Below are 21,547 nucleotides of genomic sequence, written 5' to 3' on the forward strand. Positions count from 1 at the left end.
ACAGTTTAGCCCGGTGCACATCGATTCTACCATTGGTCCATTATTGTTTTTCTCCAAAACTAAGCGCGTTGCTGTGAATCAAGGTAATATAACAATAAAATAACACTCTTTATGGAAATGGTTTTCGATTTTTATAAATAACACATCGGAGTTATAATGTGGTCGCAGATTTTTGAATTAGCTGAGATTGATTAGCCTTTGGCGCTAACGAAAAGACAACGGGTAACCATAGGCAACGATCGATACAACTTTGTTTTTTATATGTTATTTAACCATTTGAATTGACTGTCATACATTGACGCATCTCGGTTTAGTTAGTCGTCAAGCCGCCGCTTTTACACTAAGTTTACACGTCCCTAGACCAGTGTTTTAACAGATTTGTGACGATCAAATGTGTCATATGTCATAAGATATGTCACATTTTGCCAATAAAGCCACATTAAACATGACACACAAGCATCACAACACCTCTGTTATGTTTTACCTGTATACACTCGAATAGTTTATCAAAACATGTGTAATACTAACATCTTAGATGATAAACAACAATGTAAATAATCATTGTAATACTAGATAAGCAGTGAGACTACACATAGCTCCACCTAGAATGTCCCTTCACGTCGTAAAGGTGAACATTACTACTTTCATAATTCAAGAAATGTCTTTGGCTTAAGGCATACATTCATTTTTTGTTCATACCATGTTTTAAAATATTTTTTTCAGAAAAGGGGAGGGTGTCTAAGCAGCAGCATTTAGAAGCCATACGAGTACAGTTTTTAAATCCTTCCTGATGCTAGATGGGAGATCAAATACAACTAAATAACTGTTCCCTGTTTCTTGTAATCAACATTTCCTACAAGTTTCATGGTAAAAGGTACATCTTTACTTGTTTTCCAGACAACAGACAAGTTTTTCTTGTGACTTATAATAAGGCAAGTTGTTTTATTATTTAGTAAATAATTCCATTATAATTACATTCATTAAAAGTACATTATTGATGTATTTTTTGTTTGCCAATAGAGAAGGTACAGTACATTCTACCTTAATATTTACTTTTCCTTTCCTTTAAATTTGTGAATTTGAGTCAGAAGATCATTTCTGAACTAAGTAAAACACTTAAACACTTAAAGTTTTCCTATTCAATAAAGAAATTTTTTATTTTTCTTTGCAGAATGGAATCTGAATTGGACTACCTGCGCCAAGGTAAAAACTAACCTCAGATCCAGTTATATGGCGGTGTCATCGTTACATTAAGCTTTGAAATAATTCAAGTTTGTATATTTTACTGACTGTATTCACACTTCTAAAGTTTTGAAGATCACAATTGAATGTATCATATTTTACTGACTGTATTCAAACTCCTGAAGTTTTCAAAGAAATATTCATAATAAGCATTAAAAAAATCTTCCTCTAAATCCGGAAGGCTGAAATTACGAGTCTAACAAATCATTCAATTCATTACAATATATCGCCCTTATTAGAGCCTAGTTGGCTAATTCCATGTCATTAACACTGGTATTTAAATGTCAGGACTAATTGTGAATTCAATGCTTTGCTCAAGGTCACTCTGTTAACTACTCTTGTCTCTTATGATGAAGCCAGTAACCTTTATCTCTTCCACGAGCAATAACGAGTTACCAACCGGAACAAATATAATCAGCGACCTCTGTATTTTAGTGACACCACTTCAGTGTTATTCACAGAATAGTTGAACTGATGCATCGATACGCTCTGCTCCACCACTTATGCTGTAACACCAGCATTTTAAAGCAGTGCGCTTGTTCACATTAATTTGAGTTCGGATCCTGCGATGATAATCTGCAGATTCGGGGCAACTCCACTTCAACGGATTGAAACAATCATTTTGATTATTAAGTTTAGTAGCTGTAAACAAAGAAACCTTTCATGTCTTTCCATCCCTGAAGAATCTGCAGTGCACCTCATTTTAGAGAAATTAATTCACAGTTTCATTTAAAACACTGATTTAAGAATTTCACATTTTTATATTCTTACATAAAGATTCAAATAAACACACCAACATATAATGAATGACTTGTAAATATGTCATGTTAAGGTAATAATGATTTGTTTACTGCAGAAATTATGAAAAATGTGTGACTTATAGTTATTAATTTCAGCCAATTGATTCGATTAATTTTCCCAATAGATTATCTTATAATTAAAACCAATTAAACCGTTGATTTAATTAATTATAATTATTATTAAAAAAGAGATCAATCACAGGTTTGCTGTAGAGCCATTTTTGTAAATCACAATAAATTATTTTTCTCTCTCTCTCTCTCTCGCTCTCTCTCTCTCTCTCTCTCTCTATATATATATGTATACATAGTTATAGTTATAGTTATATATTTTTCATTTTAAAGAGATTTAAAGAAAGAATGCCCATGAAATTATTTTAGTTATTAATTTATTAAACATTTACCATTTAATCTATTACTCTTAAAATGGGAGATAGTTTCACTTCACGTAAATAGAAGCAACATTACTAAACACCAGGGAAAATGTTTGTGATGATGGTTCTTAAACGGGTTTTTTACCGACGTAAGCTGACTATTTTCAAGGTAAACAATGAAATCATCTGTTGCTATTGTTGATGTATTTCAAAGTGTTCTGTTTGTGTCTACAGTCCACAGGCAAAATCTGTCTCTGAGCTATCAACAGCATATCAACCAATCACAGGTAAGAAAAAATGACACCTTAGTGACTTTTTTGCTAGAAATCAAACAATGGCTGAGTGAAAACACTTTGCAGCTAAATGTGGACAAAACTGAAACTCTGGTGATTGCTCCTGATGATAAGATTCCAGGGTTGAGTCAGTACTTGGGTCTGTCAAGCTGAGCCTGAGAAATCTGGGGGTTTGACAAAGACAGTCTTGTTCAACACTGCAGAAAACTGACCAGAAACTGTTTCCTTCAACTGAGAAGAATCTCTAAACTTCTAAAAAGTTGTCACAACACGATCTGGAGCTTGTAATCCATGTGTTTGTGTCTTCTCACCTGGATTATTGTAACAATTTATTTCATGTCTTAACATGAAGGAGCTGTCTCGCCTGCAGTTGATACAAAACTCTGCGGAAAGAATTCTCAGCCACTCTAGTAGGAGAACTCACATTTCTCTGATCCTTAAAACCCTTTCACTGGCTCGCAGTTACTTTCAAGATCAATTTTTAAATTCTGGTTCTTACTTTCAGATCTATTCATGGTCAGGCTCCTCCTTACATCAGTGATCTAATCCAGCCTTACACCCCAGCTCGGGTTCTGAGGTCTGTGGATCAGAATCTACTGATGGTTCCTGAACACGGTTCAGGACCAGGGGAGAAAAACTTCCAGGCTGTTGCTCCTAAGCTTTGGAACGATCTTCCTCTCTCTCTTCGCTTGATGGATCTACTGACTCCTTTAAGAAACATCTTAAGACATTTTTATTTGTGCTTTTCCTTGATTTTCTGAGACTCCTTTGTTCGTCTCGGTGGTGTCTTGACCTTTTCAGTATATATTTTATTGTGTATTGTTTTGATTATTTATGCGCTTTGTGACCCTGGTCTGGAAAAGCGCTCTTCAAAAAATAAATAATTTACTTACTAACCTACTACTTATGTTTGGCACAACATGTTACAAACCACAAATCTGAAGTCACGAAAGGTCAACTGATAAACACTGAGAAACAGCTGAGAAACACTCAAGAGATCACAGATGGCATTCTTCCTCAACATATTTGCCAGGCGGCAGAGAAGAGTCACTTGTGGAAAGTTCCAGTGCATGTGGAGCAGGTGGCTCCTGCTGTGTGTTTCTCCGCCGCCGTCGTCTTCTAAGCTAGTGCTGGAAGTGACAAAAATCTCCTTTTTACACCATCTACCTTTAGGGGTTCTTCAGTGAAAGTGGCTGAATAAATCATGAGGGATGTCTGAGTGACTCACTGTAATGTTAGCCCAGGAAAAACAAGGAATTCTGTATGAATAATTCTCGGGATTCATCATAATTGTTTCATGACAACTGACAGTTATTCCTCTCTGTTGACAGCTTGAGGAAGCAAGGCAAGCAGACTCTTCGGCACCCTGGATGTCGGACAGAAGGTTAGTGAACAGCGGAAAATGTCATTCCTCGCACAATATAATGAAATTAACGCTGATGTCTTCAGTATAATGGCTCCGATGTTAGCGGAATATGATCGATACATCGATGAGATGTCTGCACAACTTCATGGCTACCAGGTGAGAAATATTATGTTAGTATTTGTTTTAAAGCTGTCACAATTAAATAGTTCAATCACATTCTTTACCATGTTAATACATAAAACATTTAAAGGTGTTTCACCCTTGTGGTAGCTCAGGGTCAAGGTGACCCGGAGGAGTTTGTTATCCTTGATCCAGAGAAAACGCGAGGGATACCACGATTTTTTTTAAGGCCTGCGGATCACTTTGACCCTGAGATAACACAAGGGCAACTAATGAAAAAACATTGTTTAAAATGTCGAAGTATTCCTCTCCAAGATGCAGTGAGTCCTACATCATGATGATGCTCCGTTTTAAAATGATTTCTTAATAAAGTTCTTCCTCGTCTGAAATATCGGTGAACGAGAGGTTACGAGAGCAGAGTTCATTATGATGTAATAATGGGCTTCACTCCTCCTCCTGCCAGCTGTAGTCACGCCCCGCATTGTTTATAAAATGAGACTTCCTGGATTGATGACGCTGCGTGATCGGCAAACCCCGATGTCTGACCAATCACAGCAGAGTGAGCGTGGTTATGCTTCTGACAAGATTTAATTTCCAGAAAAACAATTCTAATGTAAATATTTCAATGAAAAGAGAGTTTTGTAAAAACAGACACACACTGATGATACAATAGAGTCAAAGATCTATTTAAGAGACACATTAGTTGCTCTTTTAATTTACCCTTTAAGCATGTTTTATGCATTTAAACATGTTTTTTTGCAAAACATAATGTATAAATCTTTCTTCAATAGAGATTGTTGTTGTATTTTTTCCCCTCTGACTATCTGCGAGACGGTTGCCTTGGCAACTCGTCTGTCTGCTGGTCTAACCAGCTGCCAACACAAAAAGCTTTATTTGCAGGTAATAATGAAAAAGCGAACATCCAACAACAACGGAATTACTTAAATTAAAGCATGTCCACGACATATGTTGAAAGCTCTGTGTTCCAGATGGTTTTCTTTTCAAAGGAATGTTAATATGTACACAAGATTAATGTTATGTTAATGTGTTCTTGTGCTTTCGTTAACAGACGTCCATGACAGAGCTCCAAGCAACATTGGAAAGGGTCACTAAGGAGAATGAAAGGTGAGAAAATAAATGACTAGCACCGTGAGAACGCACGTGTCTGCCAAGGAGATAAGTTCAAATTTATAAAATTAATCATTCAATTTGTTTTAGTGATTTGATCGTACACTTTTTCTGATTTGATTTGATGCTTCATGTTTAGAAGTTGATTCCTTCAAAACTGGACATGGGAAATGTGCTCTCTGAGTATATCTTTTTTTTAACTCTGACGGTTTTAATTTAATGTCAAAGTCAAACCAATAAAATGTATAAATGTTTCCGATGGCTTATCATTATATTATTTAACTAATTCAAGTCATTAAACACCTTTTGTTTCAGTTGTTTCCCCTTGCTTTTCTTTCTTTTATTTGTCCTTTATTTTAGGAATATTTAGAATAATAGGACATTTATTGTAATGCATTGAAAGTATCGTAAGAAAATAGTGTTTTTTAGATCAATATTTTAAAATGAAATGCACTTAACTTTGGATGCAATATTACACAATAAAATAAAGCTTACTATATTTAGCTTTTTTAGGATGTCATTTCATGACTACACTTCATAATTTCCATTTTATTACCTGTTTTTTTTACAAAAATTAAAATTTTGAATGCAATAAAATTAGAGCTCAATATAATGTCAAAATGTCCCTTTTATTTTTTTCAAGTTAAGTATGCTTGAATTGATCCCTTCTTACTTTTGGCCCCTTTTAAGAGTCACAAGGGTGTCATTATTTTCAGAGTCCACTAGATGGCGGTCCCTGCACTATTTTCCTTTGTTTTGAACAACTGTTTTAATGAAACATTGCATCATTTTAAAACTTATGGCCCCACCTACTGAGTTCTAACAACATGATGCTGTGTCATGAAGCTTCATCAGACCATCACTAGTACACATTTTCCACAGTATAAGGCGCACTTATTTTCTCAAAAAAAGACCATATAACCTTATAATCCAGAGCGCCTTATATATGAACATTACCTGGTGGGTGACTTGTTTAAAAAGACAACACGACTCTGCACCAACTGAGCCAACACGCTGTGAGCAAGATTATGTCATTGCGTCATCACGGGGCTGGATTAACGACGCACGACACATCATGGCGGATGGCTATGGAGTAAGATTACTGCGACCGGTCTGAGCGAGTGTCTTGGTTGTTGTACACTCAAAACTTTTTTTTTTTGCACAAAATCGATCTGCTGGGACCTCAACCAGTCATACATGTGCGTTCAACATGTCATACACGCGCGCTCTAGCTGTCATACATGCGCTCAACTTCTCTGCTGCTCACTCAACATTTGTCTGCTCACAACACCAGTCCCGCGCGCTGCTGCTTGAAGCCTTTTAAACATCATTTGGACATTGTTACCATGGGAGTGAACGGAGTTTTCAGAACGCTTAATAAAGTTTGACTTTATCTAAATGTTTTGTTGACATTCCCTTTAGCACTGCTTTATCTAGTGGATGCATAACGCAACTTCAGTCAAACGTTTGACTGTATCTTTTATTCTATGCGCCTTATAATCCGGTGCAACCTATTTATGAAAACAGTTCTAAAATAGGCCATTCATTGAAGGTGCGCCTTATAATCCGGTGCGTCTAATAGTGCGGAAAATACGGTTGTGTGGTCCCTGAGGGAGTTTTATTGCCGACCCCTGTTCAAAACCTTGCAGTTTGAAACTGAGAACTTATTTCTAAGAGCTGTTATCTACTTTACCTCTCTGTTGATTTTCATCATTAGTTTAATATAGTTTTAAGGAAATGCATACTTTTATTGATGTCGAGAAAGTTTATTAACGGACAGTATTGCATCCTGTGTCGTCACTTAACTGTTTGTCTCTGGATCAAAACAAGAACTACAACTTCAATAACACCCACAATAACTGCCCTTTTATAGGCTGTATGCGGAGCTGCGAGAATCAGTCGAGAAGCAACTGCATGCTCAAGTGGGCATTTCAGGAGTAGAGGGCAACACAATGGAGGAGGAAATTGTCATCAAAAATCTTCAAGAGCAGCTCCAGTGCTCGGAAAAGGTCAGGATCAAGGTTATTTGATTGAATAAAAATCTCCGCCTTGTTCAACATTGGAAAAATGTCTGGTCAAGAATTCCGTGATGAATACAGAACTCCACAACCAAAAAAAAGGATTATCACTATTTTTATTAACACTAAGATGTTGAGGCATATTTGAATCACATTTATTTATCCTGATTTTTCATCTGTATTGTATTATATCTAATAATTGTACTTTGTTTTACAAAGTGCTAGTTTTGTTTTAGATTTTTCCTTAAAACATTAGAATGAATTATGTTTTCTATGTGACCGTTCAGGAGCGGACAAAAGCGCTGGAGCTGTGGCAGAGTGCAGTGGAAAAACTTGACAGCATCCAGCAGGTCTACGAGAGGACTGTGTCCGACGGACAGACCCACGGTGCTCAAGTACAACGGCTGAAGGTTTCCCTGATATGCTTTCTATACATGAAGATTAATACTATTATTTAAAATAGAACCTAAGTGTAGAAATGTGTCAAACTCCACTCGTCTGTGTTGCTGTGTGATCGCTGGAAAAACAATTTCCCGAAGGAGACCTCCAGAGGGATCAATAAAGTTTTATCTATCTATCTATCCACCAAGTCATTTCATTTGGCCCGACCAATGGTTGGCTCAAAATCAGCGTTGATTAATTTTCATTTGAATCTAACAATGTACGTTTTCTTTGTTGCAGGATCAGCTTGTTCACTCCCAACAGCTCTCGCACAAATTCCAACTGTCCAGTCAGTCTCTAGACTTGGTAGGAGACTCAAATTATCTTGAAACAGTGGTTGATTCACATCTTATGTGATCAACTTCAAGTGAGATCCAGTGAAATAATTAATTATTAAGTCTTTTCACCAGGAAGTAAACACATGTCTTTGTCTTTCACTTTACTCAGTAGCTGTAACTCTATATCCATCTAATTTATTTAACGCTAAAACAAGCTCAGGCTTTTTTTTCTCTGGACGACTCTTCACTAAGGGACTGCCTGCGTTTCTTTTTTACTTTTTGTTTTTTACTTTTATGTGCATTCATGCCACCTGTGAGACAGTCATGTATGTCCTGTCACCAACAGGCGAACCAGCAGTTCCTGAAGACGGTGACGGAGCAGAACAGAGAGCTGGAGACATTGCAGAGCCAGCTCAGGTAAGCGCTGAAGATGGCGGATGATATTCATGCTGTCACCAAAAGTTATTTATTTTATTGTAAAATATTCAGTTGTATGTTTAATTATGTTTAGATTTCCTCTGAAATGTTGTCATTTTCAAAGTCACATGTCTTTCAACAAGTCCTGAAGTTTTCATGGAGATGCATTCACATCTTTCGACTCAACAAGCTGAAATATGTGGAAATATATGTTTTCCTGGGTTAAAAAAAAAAACAGCCAATAACCCAGAGGTCTGAAGATTGAGTTGGAGTTGAAGAGATATATAACAGGTGGATTCTGGGCCTCACAATATCCGGAAGGAACTAAAAATATGGATATAATCCTTATTTAGTAATTTCATCAAATTCTACCGATTTTTTTTTTCTCATGAGGGTCTGCCCCCACTTTCCACACCCTTACAATTAACGTGAAATTTCTGGAAGCCTTGGTTTGTGATGGATTAAATGTCTTGAACGTCCTATACAAAATTAAAGTCAAAGGAACAGACAGACATATATATACACACACACACAGTATATAAACTATTTAAAAGCCTTTTTTATGGACGCTATCGATTTGAATAACTGTTGTTGCTCCTAACGCTGATACGTTCTGACACATTAATACGCTGAAAGAACCAGCTTCATAGACTTTGGCCAGTGGAATTCAATTCCATTATGATCCGTACTGGTGTTTTTTTTTTTTCTTTTTTCACAGATTGGTTTTGTCACACATGCTCAAGGCTTCCCTTAGAAGTGGCTGATCTTTTCAGCATTGGGGAGGTCTGCTGGAGCGGCAAGATAAAAGGTCATGGATAACAATAGGTTATGAATTGTAATATTTACCTGCAATTTTGTTGCAAACGTAATGGAAATAGTATGATTAGTTTAAACAAATCTTGACGTCAGAAGGCGCGTATATTGGCAAGAGTCGATACGATGCGTATCACGATGCAAGGGTAACGGAACTTTGTGATACTATAGAAACAAGGATATGTTTGTAGTATTGTTGAGTACTTGACTCTGGTGTTGCTCAATTTACAGACCACATGACTCTTGACGACGTCGACGTCTGCTTTCATTCGTTTTGAAACCAAAATATGTCCCACCATCAGCTTTAAAAACTGCTGGAGTTCATTGTATCCTCTCATCCTCAGTCATCTCGTGGGATTTCATTGTTCCTTTATCTGCGGAGGACGTAATGACGGCTGCCATCTAGCAGCCGGAAGTTTAATTGCAACACAGAAATGAACAAACGTTGGGAATATTTGCGTGTTTATTATGTATTAAATATTGGTTTATTTTATTTAATACACACTTTATTCATATAAGCAATAGAAGAACTATGATTAAAATATTCATATATTGCCTCAGGGTCACACGCATATACATTTCTGGAATCCAGAGAGGCCGTTCGTCTTGACAGTTCAAATTAAAAAAAAAATCCACCTCCTTCTCTTCATTCTTTTACAGGCAGTCCAAGGCTGAGCTCAGAACAGCCACAGCCAAAATGGACGAGGTAACCAAACTGCTGCAGAGTGCCCAGGATCAGCTGCAGAAACGGGTGAACTGATGAATAAAAGCAATAAAGATTGAGGTTCCAGTAGATGCCCAGAAAAGATTTCTATTTTCAAGTTATCTCCGTGTCTTTGTTCAGGAGGACGATATGACCACGGCTCAGCGCAGAGAAGAAACCTCTGAGAGGCGCCTTCACCATCTTCAGTCTGCTCTTACCCAGTTGGACAAAAGGTGAATACTTTAATTTACATTCCTGTTTCGGGAAGAAGAATAACCATTGTGAGGATGTAGCAATCACATGAACCTCACATGTGCAGAAAAAATACATTTATAATTGGAAATGCTTCTAGAATAGTAAGGTTGTGTACACGTCTGAGCCACAGATGGTTATAGCCAGAGTGTGAGAAAAGATGATTTGTGTCACACAGAGAGGGAAATCCACAGGTGGGTTAAATGGATGTGCCCGGGAATATATTTCTATATCAATCGTTTGTTTTGGAGCGAGAGATTGGTTAGAAAGCGTGGCTCTGATGAACAGCTGGTGTGTCGATAGAAGTTTTGTCAAATGTATGTTTTGCGTTCATTCAGAGTGTGTGTGAGTGTGTGTGTGTGTGTGTGTGTGTGTACATCCACCTTATTTTACAAAGCAAATTCAAGGACTTGGAGAGATATCTTGCCCGTCCAACTCATTTAATGAGGCTCTTAAAAGCTTTTATGGGTAAACTAAATCACTAAAAATAACTAAACTGATTCACTGCTAGCTAATGCATTCCATTTCTATTCGTTTCATGCAAAACACATTAATCTGGAAATTTCCAGAAAACCACATGGATGCTGAAATGATAGCAACACTTTTATGATTTAATTAGTCCGAAATAATTACAAGTTGAACCGTAGACAAATTCAATATTCAACCCAAATTGTCGTTTACAGTTTGGTACATTGTGGGAATGACTTTGACATCTCTGTCTTCTGGACTGAAGGCGGGGAGGGAAACTCAATTAGGCAAAGGGAAGGGGGTACAACTGGGGTAGAAGACACCAATGAGAATTCAAATAGATTCAAATTTGATGACATTTTAACGTATCACAAAAGTATAACATATTTCGTAAAGACTATTTACAGAATTTCAGCTCCTTTTGCCAATTGTAGGGGCACAAGGGGGGCAAGAGAACCCTGTGAATACTGAGTATTGTCGAGTACTTGACTCTGGTGTTTCATAATTTACAGACCTCATGACTCCTGACAAAGTCGTAACTGCTTTCATTTGTTTTGAAACCAAAATATGTCCAAACATCAGCTTTAAAAACTGCCGGAGTCGACTGCATCCTCTCGTCCTCAGTCGTCTCTGGGATTTCATTGATCCTTTAGCTGTGTAGGATGTAATGATTTAAACCATATGTATCACCTATTGGGTAAGAGAGACTTACACAATTTTGAGCTTCTTTTGCCAATAGTATGGCGACACGTGGTGTCAGAAGACACCCATGAAATTTCAAACGTGTCCAAATTCGAGGAAAAAAGAGGTTCACAGTACTTTAGCTGATTTCGCCAAATGTATACACAAGGGGACTGAACAACACCATACAAATTTTAATGTCCAACGTTTAGTCATTTTAAACCATCAGCGCCACATACTGTATTTCGCAAGGGCTACTTCCAGAATTCCTGCTCCTCTCGCCGATTGTAAAGGGGGCACATGGAGGCAGAAGACCCCCATGAAAAAATGAATATGTCCATGCCTCTTACAAAATATATTGTACCTATGGATAAAATTTCATAAAAATTGGTATAAAATTGAGCTGTGAGGGGGGAAAAGACCCCCATGAAATTAGAAAACGTTTAATTTTGACGAAATTCAAAGCATATTTATTACATATTATTGGGGATTATTTACATAATAATGTATTAAACTTAGGAAGATGTTGTCGGAACATGATCTGGAGCTTGGAATCCATGCGTTTGTGTCTTCTCGCCTGGACTATTGTAACAGTTTATTTTCAAGTCTTAACAAGAAGGATCTGTCTCGCCTGCAGTTGATTCAGAACTCTGCAGCGAGAATTCTAACCCGCTCAAGTAGAAGAACTCACATTTCTCCGATCCTTAAAACTCTTCACTGGCTTCCAGTTTCTTTCAGGATCAACTTTAAAATTCTGGTTCTTACTTTCAGATCTATTCATGGTCAGGCTCCTCCTTACATCACTGATCTGATCCAGCCTTACACCCAAGCTCGGGCTCTGAGGTCTGTGGATCAGAATCTACTGCTGGTTCCTGAACACGCTTCAGGACCAGAGGAGAGAAATCCTTCCAGGCTGTTGCTCCTAAGCTTTGGAACGATCTTCCTCTCTCTTTGCGATTGATGGAGTCTACTGACTCCTTTGAGAAACATCTTAAGACGTTTTTATTTGTTCAGGCTTTTCCTTGATTTTCTGGAACTCCTGTTGTGTTATCAGTTTTATCTTGCCCTTTAAAGTATATACTTTATTGAATATTGTTTTGATTGTTTAAGCGCTTTGTGACCCTGGTCTAGAAAAGCGCTATACAAATAAAAATGACTTACTTACTTTATTTTCTGCAATTGTAAATGCTTTAATCTAGCTGAATTCTCTCCTTTCTTTCGCCTCTCTTTTCTGATTGATTTTTTTTTTTTAATTTCTCGATATAAAGGCTTCGCTACTTGTGTTTGTGTGTGTGTGTGTGTGTATATACTGTATGTATATATATAATAAACTTTATTGATTATTCCGGTCAGACTTAAAGATGCAGTCCAGGAGACGGACACGGTTCGCAGAGAGCATGCCGTCTGGGAGAAGAAGGTCTGTGAGCTGCAGGCACGTTGCATGTCGCTCGAGGAGGAGAAGTACGAGGCTCTGGCCAAGGTCCGAGAGAGCGTCCAGGTGGCCGAGGAGGCTGCTCTGCAGAAAGACCAGGTGCTTATCTCCGCTTATGATTTCCTATTCCTTCCGTGCATTAGCACCTTTTTCTTTGCGCTGCAGCTCTTTCACATTCCTGTGCCTCAAAATGTTTTTTCACCTTCTAGACTTTATTGAGAGAGAAACAGAAGACGGAAGAGCTGCAGCGGACTAAGGAGGCCATCAAACATTTGATCCAGAACGCCGTTTCACGCACGAGGAAAGAGGTGATGAAGATGGTTACGTCGAACACAAGCGTCGTTTAAATACGCCGCAACAAAAAGTTTGTTTATTGATGATTTAGGCAATAATGAAATAAACTGTGACTGTACAGGGATTTGCTCATAAGCCAGCAGAGAATTCAAGTAAACCGTCACAACGTGTTGAGCCAAAAGCCCGTTTTTCTTTCCGTACAAAAGTCAGCTGTACGGTGATTAATGCTGATTAATCGTCCCTCTTCATCAATCCCTTCAACTGTTAAATCCTGTTAATGAAATCCAGTAAGAACGCGCTCGCTGGCTGTCATCTGCTTCGCTGGCTGGACTTCAACAATCCAGAGCGTTTTTAGAGATGCTGCTGATGCGTTAAGACTTTCCGCAATATAGCCACCTTCTCCCGCCTTTGTCATTTTTTTTTCCCTTTTTGACTGCTGGGTAATTTGCTCCTGGTTCTAAAGGTGGAGCTAACAATCCTGACAAAGTAAAGCCATTTTCTGACCTTAATCTCCCCTCATTCTCTACTTCCATGAAAGGTCCTTTAACTGTTGAGATAAACCTGCAGAATCATGACTCAATCCTAAAACTGTAACCATTTGTAGTCAGACCACATGCGAAACATGCCAATCATTCAGTGAGGGGGCGGAGCGCTCGCCTTAAATGCAGATTAGCAAATATGCAGTATGAGCTTTGAATACTTAAATGAATCGCTTTTATCAAAATACTGTAGTCTTTTTACTTCAAGTTCATCATCTTTTAAAATTCAACTTTAATGGGATGTTTAGGTTCAGTTTTTGATGCTTAGTGTTAATTTATTTAATTTTTCGATATTTATATAATATTTAAATATTTGAACGTACATAAAATTAAAAAAAAAAAGCCAAATAAAAAGAAATAAAACACTACTAAAATTCTTACCTCTTTTTTAATTATTTTCAGTTTGTAGCAAATTGCCATATATTTCTATACAGATATCCATAAAAATACACAAAATAAAAGCACTCATAGCATATATCTCGTCTGGTATTATCGACATTACACAATATGACATACTATAGTTTAACGTACGTGTACAGTAAGCAGATAAATACATATACAAACATACAGTATATATACAAATATATAGACATATAGCGGTGTGTTGGCAAGAATCTAGCAATTGGATGTGTATCACGATACAGGGTCAGCTATACGATATATTGCGATACTGTTTGAGTGTGGTTATATTTGTAGTATTGTCCGAGTACCGTACTTGACTCTGGCGTTGCAGCTTTTACAGACCACATGACTCTTGATGAAGTTGTCAATGCTTTCATTTGAATTGAAACCAAAATATGTCCAAACATCTGTTTTAAAAGATCCTGGCGCCGACAGTATCCTCTTGTCCTCAGCCATATCAGGGATATCACAGCATTTCATTGTTTCTTTAGCTGTGGAGGACGTTATGACTGCTGCCATCTAGTTGAAATTTCATTGAAAGACAAAAGAAATTGATACAAGGCTGTTCATTTTCTGTATATTAGATACACAACACTCTTTTTTTAGATCCTAGAACTAAGACTAATTAACTAGTTCCGCGGGAATCCCATTATAGCATGGTGGCTAAAGTTAAAGTGAAAACTCGTAGCTATCATTAATGCTACATATTGGAGTGTAATTAATTTAAAAAACAAAATGTTGCTGCATGCCGCTGTATCTTGATAAAACAACTCCTAAACAAGAAAAAATAACACATTTTGAAACTGAGCACTGGAATTATCCAAAAGATCGTAACATTTTGATTTTTTTTATGCAACTATACAAAGACAAGCACTTCGTTTTTGTAGTTTTACATCTCTATTAACAAAGAAAATACTTTGCTCACCACTGATTTCAGTCTTGATGCATTCTGGGATATCCCAATTCTCGAAGAATCTCAAAAGTGAGGAGAAATGAGGTTTGAGAGCGAGGGCTGTATCTTCAACTTTTGAGTATTGGAACAGCCCTCGCTCGTCACTAGTTTGAGGAATAAAGAGGTCAATGGGACGGACCCCATATATGTATTTGTCCTTTGGATTTTCATAGTTGAAGTCTTACCTTAGATTATGTCCCGAATCCCTTTGCATATTCACAGAGAACTCAGTCGTGATGTGTCTTTTTAAATTAGGTCGACAATGTTAGGAAACAGTTCAACGTCCAAATCAACCGGATGACGGAGGAGCTGTCTGCCATGCAGTTGGTAAGTTCTAACCGCTTGCTGGTTCAAAAAAAAAGACAAACCCCCCTTCAATTTTCTTGTTATTATTATTATCTTTTAACTATATATGCAGGAGTGCACTGATAAAGATTCCCAGATTGAGAAATCCCTCCGTGAAAGAAGAGCTCTGGAAGAAGAACTGGAAAAGGTGATTTTTGAAAAATAAAAAAAATCCTGTTGTTCATCACCCACCGGTTGAGTTGTTTTTAGGTTTACAAAGAAGGCAGAGCCGAGCCAGAATTCAGGAAGATCGACGCCCTTCACCAGAAGTATTTGGATGCGGAGCGAACCAAAGAGGAGATGAGTCTCACGCTGCAAAGCAACCAAAACAAGCTCAAGAAGATGGAGCTGGAGTAAGCAGCCACTTAAGAAGCGACACTCTTCCTTCTAGTTTAAAATTGTGACTGGCTCCTTCTCCCTCTCCTCCACTCGAAGCTACAGCGAGGAGCTCGTACGCTGCCAGGAAGAAGTCAGGCGACTCCAGGGCCTCCTGGCAGCCGCTCGCGACGACTGTGCAGGAGTCAGCGAGGAGCGGCTCAGGCTTCAACAGGAGAACATGCAGCTCTGCAAAGAGATGGAGGAGCTCCGTAAATCCACGTTTCAACAACAAAGGAAAGCTCAAGAACAGGTGAAGTACATTACAGTATAATGTACCTTAAAGCAGGTATGTCTAAAGTCTGCCTCAACAGATTTAATGCATCACTGTCTCAGTTTTCAGCTTCATTTTCAATTTAATTATTGAAATTAAACATTTTAATGATGAAGTAGTTTCATTATGTTCAGAGTCCACTAGATGGCGGTCTCTGATCTATTTTCCTTTGTTTTGAACAACTTTTCTACTGAAACATCACATCCATTTTAAACTGATGGCGCCACCTACTGACCTCTAAACAACAACGACACTGTTTCATGAAGCTTCATCAGTCCATCACTACCCGTAAGTCCAGAAGTGGTGCAATTTAATTTCCTCAGGGGCCACATTAGGAGATGGCAATACATTTAAAAATTAAAAATAAAAAGACATTCTAACACGAGCTTTAACGTCTTAACTTGATAACATAGTGTTTCTTTTGTTTTTCGTGAAGGAATCTTAAAAGTCAACTAATGTTAAAACCCAGAACAAATTGTATTCTCAAAAGTATTCTACAAAAATAAACTATAGACACCGGCAGCCTAATCATAGCAGCATTAGTCTGTGATATTTATCAAACACCTTAAACTTGAGCTCTTATTGTTTCTCATAATAAATTAAGTCAATTGAATCATGATACATTTGAAGTTTTAGGGGTGAACATCAATACAACGGGAATAAGACTAGTCTTGGTTTGGTAGTTTATGTGCTGTTTTTTTGGCGATATAATACATGTAACGATACGATGTACAGTATGCAATACTGTAGGATGAAGGCTATACTTGTAGTATTGTCGAGTACTTGACTCTGGTTTTGCAGGATTTACAGACCACATGATTCTTGACGAAGTCGTAAGTCGATTTTCATTTGTTTTGAAACCAAAATATGTCCAAAAATCAGCTTTAGCTGCTGGAGTTTACTGTATCCTCTCGTCCTCAGTCATTGTTCCTTTAGCTTCGTAGGCCATCTAGTGGCCGAAAGCTAAATTGCACCGCCAACATCGACAATATCCTGAATACTCAGGAATATTTGCAAATTAATTGTGAATAAAAAATATATATATATATTTTTTAACACTATTTCATTATTTACTGTAAAATAACTATAATAAAAGTAAAATGGGATTTTAAATAAATATATAAAAATTGATACTGCTGTTGATTATTAATACAGAAAACGGGGAAATAAACATTGCGATGTAGTGTATAAGTATAATATAATTTTGCTCCCCTAGTCTCCACACATCTACACGACAGAAGGAAGACACCTCTATATAGCAGTTTGATTGATGAGCAAATTTACTTTCTGGCCTTCTTCATCGTTTTCTTTTTTTTCCCTTCTGTACATTTTGTGGGGAAATAATTGACCGACCACACATGTAATTTGTTTCCTTCCCCATTTTCCCTGCCTTTAAAAAAAACGCCGGTGGTGAAAGGAAAAAAAAACAACACCCCGTCATCTATTATTTAAAGATTTACTTTAAATTTTGAATTCAATTAAAAGGAATTCCCACTACAGCCCTGGGAACATTCGTCTTTTGACACACATGCATGTACTCACTCGACGCCCGCTGACCTTTTCCCAGCTGTCCCAGATGGAACAGGAATACAGCCTGAAGGAGCAGGGATTAGACGCTCGGGTGAGGGAGCTGGAGGAAAACAGCCGCCGCTCCTCCGTGGAGCTGTCACGTCTCCTGGCAGCGCAGCAGAAAAGCACTCACCGCTGGAAGGAGGAATCCAAGAACATGGTGCAGACGTTTGAGGCAAAAATAGTTCACTTGAGGTAGGAACGGAGTTTATCGTCGAACATTTTGGAAGGCGTTGAGTTGAGTAGCTGTCGATGTGGAGCTTGTTTTGCTAGTTTTGTGCATTTGGTCAGTGTTGTGTTGATGAAGATTTGCGGAACTCAGTGCCCACTAGATGGCACTCTCTGCCGAATTTTTTAATTTGAACTTCTATTCGATTAAAACCTCGCTTTTTTTGGTCGAGCGCACCACCTACTGAGTTCTGAAAATCTAATTATAGGCAAGAATCTGGTGTATCACGATACAGGGGCAACAGTAATGCACTGTATATTACGGTACTGTTACAGTACATGACTTCGGTGTTGCAGAATTTACAGACCACATGGATATTAACAAAGTTGTAACCGTTTTCATTTATTTTGAAACCAAAATAATGTCCAAACATCAGCTTTAAAAGCTTTTTGGAGTCGACTGTATCCTCTCGTCCTCAGTCATCGCGGGCACGTCGCAGGATTTCATTGTTTCTTTAGCAGGGGATTTATATATTTAAGCATTAATGCACCGTATATTATGGTACTGTTACAGTACATGACTTTCGTGTTGCAGAATTTACAGACCACATGGCTCTCGAGGAAGTTGTGACTGCTTTTATTTATTTTGAAACCAAAATAATGTCTAAACACCAGCTTTAAAAGGTTATTGGAGTCGACTGTATCCTCTCGTCCTCAGTCATCGCGGGCACCTCGCCGGATTTCATTGTTTCTTTAGCAGGGGATTTATATATTTTAGCATTTTATGGATGAAAAGTTTAGTGTATGCATCTGTTTCTGTTATTTATTTTCATGTAAAACCTACAGCTACTTAAATACTTTGAATTAAAGTAGATAAATGCATTTTTAAATTGTCATGGCATCAAAATAAAGTAACTTTTCACATTCACATTTCTTACTCGTCTCTAATAGAAACCGGTGTCTGTTTCAGGTCAGAGCTGAATCGGCAAAAGCAACATTTAAAAGCACGTAACAACCTCACTTTTCTTGCAGAGGGCACCACCTACTGAGTTCTGAAAATCAAATTATAGGCAAGAATCTGGTGTATCACGATACAGGGGCAACAGTAATGCACTGTATATTATGGTACTCTTACAGTACATGACTTCGGTGTTGCAGAATTTACAGACCACATGGCTCTTGACGAAGTTGTGACTGCTTTTATTTATTTTGAAACCAAAATAATGTCCAAACATCAGCTTGGAAAGCTTTTTGGAGTCAACTGTATCCTCTCGTCCTCAGTCATCGCGGGCACCTCGCAGGATTTCATTGTTTCTTTAGCAGGGGATTTATATATTTTAGCATTTTATGGATGAAAAGTTTAGTGTATGCATCTGTTTCTGTTATTTATTTTCATGTAAAACCTACAGCTACTTAAATACTTTAAATTAAAGTAGATAAATGCATTTTTTTATTGTCATGGCATCAAAATAAAGTAACTTTTTCACATTCACATTTCTCACTCGTCTCTAATAGAAACCGGTGTCTGTTTCAGGTCAGAGCTGAATCGGCAAAAGCGACATTTAAAAGCCCGTAACAACCTCACTTTTCTTGCAGAGGGCACCACCTACTGAGTTCTGAAAATCGAATTATAGGCAAGAATCTGGTGTATCACGATAAAGGAGCAACAGTAATGCACTGTATATTACGGTACTGTTAGCGTTCAGAAGTTGAGACTGCTTTTATTTATTTTGAAACCAAAATAATGTCCAAAAATCAGCTTTAAAAGCTTTTCGGAGTCGACTGTATCCTCTCGTCCTCAGTCATCGCGGGCACGTCGCAGGATTTCATTGTTTCTTTAGCAGGGGATTTATATATTTAAGCATTTTATGGATGAAAAGTTTATTGTCTGTATCTGTTTCTATTATTTATTTTCATGTAAAACCTACAGCTACTTAAATACTTTAAATTAAAGTACATGAATGCATTTTTAAATTACCATGGCATCAAAATAAATGAACTTTTTCACATTTCTCACTCGTCTCTAATAGAAACCGGTGTGTGTTTCAGGTCAGAGCTGAACCAGCAAAAGCAACATTCCTACGAGCTCCAGATGCAAGTGGAGACCAACAACAACACCATTGCTGAGGTGTGACCCCAAAGACACTTTAACATAAAAAGATTATGAACGGAATGGTTGCTCCCAGACATTTAACCCTGGTCCACCTTGTCTTGATTTGTGTGCAGTATGAAAGACAACTCGCCGAGAATCAGGAGAAAACAAATCGTCTCCAGAGGCGACTCTCTCAGGCAGAACAAAAGGCGGCTGCAGCTACACAACAGGTGCCTTAATAAATGCTCCACCGTCGTATCTGTTGACCGTGTCATAGTTTTTGTTTTCATCTAATTTCTTCCAGCTGAACAATGTGATGGCACAGCGACGGAAAGTCATCGATGCTGAGACTGGATAGAAGAGAATGGAAAAGATTAATAAAGCAAAGAGTTTTGATACCGATGTCTTTTAGTTTTTTTGTTGTGCAGTACAGTAACATAATGGCTCGTCCAAGAAGAAGTTAGTGGTCTGTGCTTTAAAAAGACCACCAAGTTAGGACAACTGAGGACCTCCTTGTCGGATTTCCAAACCTTAATAATGAAATTGCATTTGATTCAGTGTCATGTTGTACTTATATTTATAGATTAGTCAATCTTGTTGACATGTCATTTGTATTCACTTTTATTTATAAATTGTCTCATTTTTTGAATATTTTTTTACAGCTTCTAATAAAATGATTCATGATTTTATTTGTATCTCTGAGCATTTTTTGTAAATGTTCCAAAACAAATTACAAATCATTGTAATTGGAAATTTTTTTAAAGATGCATTCTGGTTCCTGTTGAAACTTTTATTTTGAAAGGGGGATCCATGTTCTTTTTGTTTTTTTTCCTACAATTTATTTGTCCTCCTTTCATATGTAAATAGCTGGGACACTCCTCGCACATGTGTTTATATATATATATTTATATATATATATATATATATATATATACTGTATATATTTGCTTTTAACAGACAGATTGATTCATATGAGTTATGTTTTGGATTCTTGTTTACTTTATTTTCATTATTTCTGCTGTCCAAAAACCAAGAAAACACAATTTTTTTAAGTGTCATATACAATTTGAGTCACGAGGGGAGATTAAACTTTTAAGATCCACAAAAGTCAAATGGAAAATAAACAAATTAAGGTTAAGTTTCAATCCTAATTCCTCAATTACTTTTTCTGTCCGTGAATAAGTTAAAACTTGAATATGTTGATGATACAGGAGCTTTTATTTATATATATATATATATATATATATATATATATATATATATATATATATTCTCTTTAAAAATATAGAAAAATTGGACTTACCTGTTCAACCACATTTTCCTCTAGATATTTTTTATTTTATTATCGGCTAATAATACATTTATTTTTATTTAATACTCTTGAATTCAACATTAGGTTTCTCCCGATGTACGCTTTTCAATTCCAGAGTGGGTCCTTGAACGCATCAATTCAATGTTGCGCGTCATTGAGGTGAGTGGATCCGCACTTTCGTTTCAATTGCGACTTTCTTTTTACCTTGAATAAAAAATCAAAAAATAATTACCACATTCATCTAGTAAATCAGACCGATCTAGTTGTGCTTCTTTTTTTCCTTCTTCAAGGATTTAATCAATGTTTGGCTTTGACGATCCTTTAGAATCGCGAGTGTTTGGCAGGAAACGTCACCATGACAACGCCTATGCAGACGCGCTTTACTCTGGAAACTTTTTAGGG

The 21,547-nt window shown here is 37.3% G+C and overlaps 1 protein-coding gene across 2 annotated transcripts; it reads left to right on the forward strand.

Annotated features, from left to right (window-relative positions):
- The first annotated feature begins 3 nt into the window (after positions 1–3).
- Positions 4–20,522, forward strand: sclt1 (sodium channel and clathrin linker 1). Of its 2 annotated transcripts, XM_087803878.1 has the most exons (22): positions 4–83; positions 1,172–1,203; positions 2,648–2,700; positions 4,038–4,090; positions 4,156–4,228; positions 5,262–5,317; positions 7,194–7,329; positions 7,626–7,748; positions 8,020–8,085; positions 8,404–8,474; positions 9,948–10,038; positions 10,132–10,223; positions 12,745–12,922; positions 13,033–13,131; positions 15,266–15,337; positions 15,429–15,503; positions 15,566–15,708; positions 15,791–15,983; positions 17,572–17,768; positions 19,791–19,869; positions 19,968–20,063; positions 20,138–20,522. In XM_087803878.1, the coding sequence occupies exons 2-22, from the start codon at positions 1,173–1,175 to the stop codon at positions 20,189–20,191; spliced, it is 2,031 nt and encodes a 676-aa protein (XP_087660004.1). In that variant the 5' UTR covers positions 4–83; position 1,172; the 3' UTR covers positions 20,192–20,522. The 2 variants fall into 2 exon arrangements, with proteins under 2 accessions (XP_087660004.1, XP_087660013.1); XM_087803887.1 differs by lacking the exons at positions 4–83; positions 1,172–1,203; positions 2,648–2,700; ... (1 more) ...; positions 4,156–4,228; positions 5,262–5,317 and adding an exon at positions 6,204–6,413.
- The last annotated feature ends 1,025 nt before the right edge of the window (positions 20,523–21,547 follow it).

Source organism: Callionymus lyra, chromosome 1 (assembly GCF_982586985.1).
Source record: "Callionymus lyra chromosome 1, fCalLyr1.hap1.1, whole genome shotgun sequence".
In the NCBI taxonomy this organism is placed as follows: domain Eukaryota; kingdom Metazoa; phylum Chordata; class Actinopteri; order Syngnathiformes; family Callionymidae; genus Callionymus; species Callionymus lyra.